The 6,240-nt window shown below is 42.5% G+C and overlaps 1 protein-coding gene across 1 annotated transcript in view; it reads left to right on the top strand.

Moving 5' to 3' along the window:
* The first annotated feature begins 358 nt into the window (after positions 1 to 358).
* Positions 359 to 6,240, top strand: part of LOC126456770 (F-box-like/WD repeat-containing protein TBL1XR1) — a 168,756-nt gene continuing 162,874 nt past the window's right edge. Inside the window, exon 1 of the mRNA XM_050092535.1 lies at positions 359 to 495. Within this exon, the coding sequence (XP_049948492.1) occupies positions 438 to 495 (58 nt within the window). The 5' untranslated portion in view covers positions 359 to 437. The remainder of the gene's footprint in view (positions 496 to 6,240) is intronic.

Genomic DNA, 6,240 nt, shown 5'->3' with positions numbered 1-6,240 from the left:
ATTTGGGCATGCACAAAATCATTTTGTGTTGAATGAAGCTTTATCGCTATTATTAGTGTTATCAACTTTAGCAGTGCAACTATTTATTAACTGATGCAAAACTCTACTGGATAAAAGGTTTTGTTCTTTTAGTAGGGTTATTTTTGCTTCTAATTTTACGTTTTGATGTCAGTTTTCGTATACAGTCGCCCTGTATGACTTAAAACATCAGTATACCTTAAAATACGTGAATTTATATAAATAGTGAATGAACTACGTATTATGCACGTTTTTCTGCAGATCAGGCCAGGTCCTATGACTCTTCGGCTCCCCGAAATAAACGTATTGGTAAACATCTTTGGATTCAGCAACGTTAGTAAACTAACTGACTCTTTGGCTGTAGTATTTAATGTTTGTGTTTATCGGTTGTGTTCAAATGAAGTGAGATATACGACACAATGAGTTTTTCAAGTGACGAAGTGAATTTCTTGGTGTACCGGTATCTACAGGAGTCAGGTAATCTTTTCTTATATTTTGAATTAATTTTCTGCAACCACTGCTTAGCGGTTTGTTAGAGTATGCACAAATGAAAAGAAAATCAGAGAATTTTTTGGTATATCTTCAAAAATCCTCTAGGACGTATTACGATCGGAAAACAAATTAAACAATTTATCTATATACAGAAATTTAAAGTTGCAACCATAATTTTCAACACACATCTGCCCATTCACGGCGGAATAAATTTAATTCAAATATAGAGTGAGAAGTAACAAAGTGTGTAAAGGAATTGTTTATCCATGAGGGCGGTGGGTAGGTAAACAATCGTTGGCAGTTAGCGCCAATAACAGCAGCGATACTGATAATTTATTTTGAATAAAAATTCTTATAGCTGGACCAGTTGTCATTGTCACTAATGGTTTCTTATTTTTCGCTTGTAAACTGACATAACCTGTTCAGGTGTCCTATAAAATATTTGAATATTGGCCACTTTTAACTACGGTGTAGAGGCTGGTGTTACACTAACAGCTCATGAAATTGTCAAACTTATATTACAGAGACATCGATGTGGGTCAAATATTAACAATAATTTTCAGCCATATATCCATTTCTCCAACTTAATTGCCCTTATTCATTAATTGTTGTACTACTCCTTGGCTGTTTACATACATGCTGTGTACCAAGTAAACCATTAAAAAAAAACAAATTACATTCAGTCACTAATCGTGATTTAAAAAATTCTATGCACGGTACTTATCAAAGCCCGGGGGCTTATCTTTGGCTGCTTAGCCATCAGCTTATTTTTTTTTTTTTTTAAATTCTTTTTTAGAGGTAATCACTGCTCTATTTACAGAGTGGTTTCAAAGTTTTTAGATAAAATGTAGAAATACTTAATTTGTTCCACAGCATATTTTCACAAAATATTTCAATGTGGTTTATTGTCAGTTTTATGAATGTGACATAGTCATGGCAGTAGCAATGACTAAATGGGCAAAACTAGTAAACCAGTAACTTGTTTCGCATATACCACACCCTTTACTTTGTGGCATCGAAATGAATTCAAGTATGAGTAGTTGTAGGTAATTTATGTAATTCATTGTTCAAGATGAAGTTTGTGTAATTTTGTAGCAGCATAGTTTTTTTGAACACACTGTTTGGGACAGGCTGTAACATGTGAAATTAAATAGTGGAAAATATATGATGCAGTAACAACAACATAAAATAGGATACATTGCTACTTACCAAATAGAGGAGACATTGATTGGCTGGAAGTCACATTTCAAAGTAGACTAAGCTATTGGAGCCCCTTGCACGAATCCGTCTGGTGGATTAGTGTTGAGGTCTGGTGTGCCGGCCAGCCTGTGGATGGCTTTTAAGGCAGTTTTCCATCTACCTTGGCGAATGCGGCTGGTTCCCCTTATTCTGCCTCAGTTACACTATGTCGGCAATTGCAGCATGAACACTGTCTCCACATATGCGTACACCATAATTACTCTACCATGCAAACATTTGGGGTTACCCTCATCGGGGGGGATGGTGTGAGACGTTGCCGGGTTAGGCGGGGGATGCCCACTGGAGGCCGAACTGAACAATTACCCTGGGTTCGGTGTGGAGCAGCGGTGGGGTGGGTGGATTGCTGTGGCCTGATGTGGGGTTGTGAACCACTGAGGACTATGGCGGGACGAAGCCTCTCCATCGTTTCTAGGTCCCCAGTTTAATACACGATACACACAAGCTATCGGACAAAGTGTTTCCTGAGACATAAAAAGTCCACACACACACACACACAAGTGTACATATGGGCACTGTCGTCTCTGGGCACTGTGGCTTAACAACGGTAAGCAGCAGTCTCAGCTGTCAGCTGAGGTGATTAGTTGGAGGAAGGGGGGGGGGGGGGGGTTACAGAAGAGACATGGGGTGGGTAGGCGGAAGAAATATGGAAAAGTGTGCAACAATGTGATGGAGACAGAATGGACTGCTGTTATGTTCAGTATAAGGTGGCTGTGGTGGGCTGGAGTGGGAGCAAGGGAGGGGTAGGTTAGGTTGAGCTGGGACTAGGTGTCGGGGCTACAGGAATGACGTCTGTTGCAGTTGTAATTTTCACCCATGAAATTCACAGGAATTGATGTTGGTGGGAAGAATCCAGATAGCACAAACAAAGTCACACACACCATATTGGGTAGCCTGATTGGCAACTTATTGGCCCTACTGTCTCTTGACCACCAAGGATATTTCTTGTTTCAGGGACTGATCAAAGATAAGTCTCAATCCAGGTAGAGAACATGATTGATTTGCTTCCTGTCTTGAGGTATCTGAGTTATGTGTGGAATGCTATTCAGTGACTGTGCAGGGGATGGGAGGTGACTGTGCGGGGGATATAGTTTCTCGACAATGTGGATGGTAAATTTCGTTCTGTGAATGCCTCAGCAAGAAGCTTGGTGTATTTGGAGATGAACTGCTCATCACTAAAGGTGCAAAGACCATCTGTGGCTAGGCTATATGGAATGGACTTCTTGGTGTGAAGTGGGTGGAAGCATCTGAAATGGAGGTATTGTTGGTGATTGGTAGGTTTTATGCGGCCCAAGGTACTGATGTAGCCATCTATGAGATAGAGGCCGATATGTCAGAGATAGCTTGATGGGCTGAGGACAACAAGGTGAATGGAGTAGATGATGATGAGGTTCTGGAAGAATGTGGGTAGGGTGTCCTCACGCAAGGTCCACTGAATCTGAAGCAGGTGAGGAGTTTGGGATTCTGGGTGACCAGCAAGTATTCCTCTAGATGTCCCACTAATTGATAGGCATAGGATGGTACCGTGTGTGTACCCAAGGCTGTAGTGTGGATTTGTTTGGATGTGATGCCTTCAAAGGGGAAGTGATTATGGCTGGGGATATAGTTGGTCATGGTGACTAGGAAGGAGGTTGTACATTTAGTCAGTTGGACGTTGGAAAAGGCGGTGTTCACTGGCATCAGGGCTATGGTATTTTGCCACCCACCCTAACTACCCAGTTTCCTCATCCATCCCAAATACCATACGTATCCCAACACCTTACCCATGGCTCATATCCTTGCAGTAAACCCAGGTGCAAGTCCTTTTCCATATGTCCTTCATCTACCGCCTATGCCAGTTCTGTCACAGGCATCTCATACCCCATAAAAGCCAAGGCCACCTGTTAAAGCAGTCTTGTGATCTACAAATTTAGCTGCAACCACTGTGCAGCATTCTACTTATGCTGTCTATCCTCACATATGAGTGTTGCCAAACTGCCAATGAAGCAGCTGGGCCATCCAGTTGCCAAGCATGCTGCCCAATATGGTATATTTGACTTCAACAACTGCTTCACAGCCTGTGAGCAGCCGGGTGTTAGTGTCCAACAGGCACAATATTTTTGCAAGCGACCACATTGCCTTCATCAGGTGCACTGACGAACTGATTGCCGAGGCGCTGGCACTAGGCTTTTATCTCCTACCCTCCAGGTGTTCCAAACGTGGTCCACACTCAGGTGCAGAGCTTCTACCATCTGTTCCGTTTGCAATTTGCACCCAAGGGCATGTGATGGCAGCATCTTCTTAGGATATCTGCCTTTTCTTGATGTCAGTTCATGGTGGGATGTCTTCTTTCTCCTTTTAAACATGCCAAAATATTGTGCCCATTGGACACTAACACCCACGTGTCCACCCGTGAACTCTTCCATCATGAAGTATGCCACGAGAAATCGAACAATCATGTCACATACCTTTACAGGGAGGAGAAGTATTGTTGCATGAAAAGGCTTGACAAGCTGCATTACCAGAGAAGCCATTTACTGAGTGCATTTGCATTCCTTATGGGATGCCATGAAAAGTGTGTGCTGCCGAACTTTGCCAAGATGACACATCACATTGATTCAGCAGCAGCCAGAAGAATCAAGAAACATGCCAGCCTAGGCATGGTTCGTGAAAGAATTATGTTTTGCTCACTGTTGCCTAGACTCAACTAACAGAGAACTTCACAAACTCCTTCTACAGCTGGCCAACCAGGTCAACTCCTGAACATGGGAATGGATTGACTGTGTCACATGAGCAGACTCTGCACAAAGAAAGGCCACTGTGCGTCAGACATCAAAATTAGAGCATTTATCAGATCTTCTGAGGCTCCCTGCAAGACTATCATCAATCTCAGGGCCAGGCAACTGGATGAGGACACGCTCGCAGTTCTTTAGAGAGGACTCAACTTTGCACCAATTCCTAAATCCACAGTTATCACAGATGTCATCAGTGCAGTGGAACAGACGGCTGCATGACTTCCACCTGAAGCAGTTGAAGAAGTATGTTGCGAAACTTGTCGTGCTCTCAGATAAACTATACCTGTGAAACCAAACATCTGTACCAGGGAGAGGGCGGCCATATGGGAGCTACAAGAAGATCGAGATATCATAGTCTTACCAGCCAACAAAGGCAACTCAACTGTGATCTTATCTCATCAAGATTACATCGAGAAGGTGCAGGGTTTGCTAGAAGACAGCGCACATCGGAAGATCAACACTGACCTTACCAAGAGAGTGGAGAGGAAGACCAGGGGAATCTGGCTTACCAGACGGTGTTGTGAAGAAGCTACGACAGAGAGGATGTGTTCCACCGAGATTTCACAGTCTTCTAAATGTACACAAAGAGGGAGTGACTTTACACGCGATTGTCAGCAACATTAGTGCTCCAATGTACTCACTTGCAAAATACCTGAAGGAAATGCATAGCCCTTATTTTGGTAAATGTCTACATCATATTCGCATCTCAGTGGATTTTGTCGGGCGTCTTACAACTTCAGACTTTGTGATACGGACAGCCTTGTGAGTTTTGATGATGTCTCTCTCTTCGGAAGGGTGGCTTTGGAGAAATCCTTTTAACTTATTGGTCAGAAGTTTGGCACAGAGATGACCAATCTTTTTACGCACGTCCTGACATCAACATACTTCCTCTTCGACAGTGGATACTATGAGCAGATGGACGGAGTGGCCATGGAGAGTCCACATTCACCAGTCGTCACCACCTTGTTCATGGAACATTTTGAGGAGGAAGCCCTTGTTTCAGCACAGTGGAAACCTATGTTGACGATTGTCATATGACCACATGGTAGAGACAAGCTGAATGGTTTCCTCAGTATTTAATAATCACTTTCTGAATATAGCAGGTGAACTAAGTAGAAACCTAGTCCCAACAGGGAATCATATAGCGCTCGTAGAAAAAAGTGTTCCGAGACTGTTGCCTGAAATGCTCCTCCATGATACTGACAAGAGGGAGATTGCGTTAATAATTAAATCACTAAAGACCAAGAACTCTCATGGATATGACGGGGTATCTAGCAGAACACTGAAGTATTGTTCCATGTATGTTAGCCCAGTACTTAGCCATATCTGTAACTTTTCCTTTAGGAGTGGTCGGTTTCCTGACCGATTAAAGTACTCGGTAGTGAAGCCACTTTATAAAAAGGGAGACAGGGATAATGTTGATAATTATAGACCTATTTCTATGCCATCGGTGTTTGCTAAAGTTATCGAGAGGGTTGTATATACAAGGTTACTGCAGCATTTAAATTCACATAATTTGATGTCCAATGTACAGTTTGGTTTTAGAAATGGCTTAAAAACTGAAAATGCTGTAGTCTCTTTTCTCTGTGAGGTGTTGGACGGATTAAATAAAAGGTTGCGAACGTTAGGTGTTTTCTTTGATTTAACGAAGGCTTTTCACTGTGTTGACCACAAAATATTACTGCAGAAGTTGGAACAT

The sequence above is a fragment of the Schistocerca serialis genome, chromosome 2 (genome assembly GCF_023864345.2).
Source record: "Schistocerca serialis cubense isolate TAMUIC-IGC-003099 chromosome 2, iqSchSeri2.2, whole genome shotgun sequence".
In the NCBI taxonomy this organism is placed as follows: domain Eukaryota; kingdom Metazoa; phylum Arthropoda; class Insecta; order Orthoptera; family Acrididae; genus Schistocerca; species Schistocerca serialis.
Note: the sequence above shows the minus strand (reverse complement) of the source record. Positions and strands in the feature narration are given on the sequence as shown.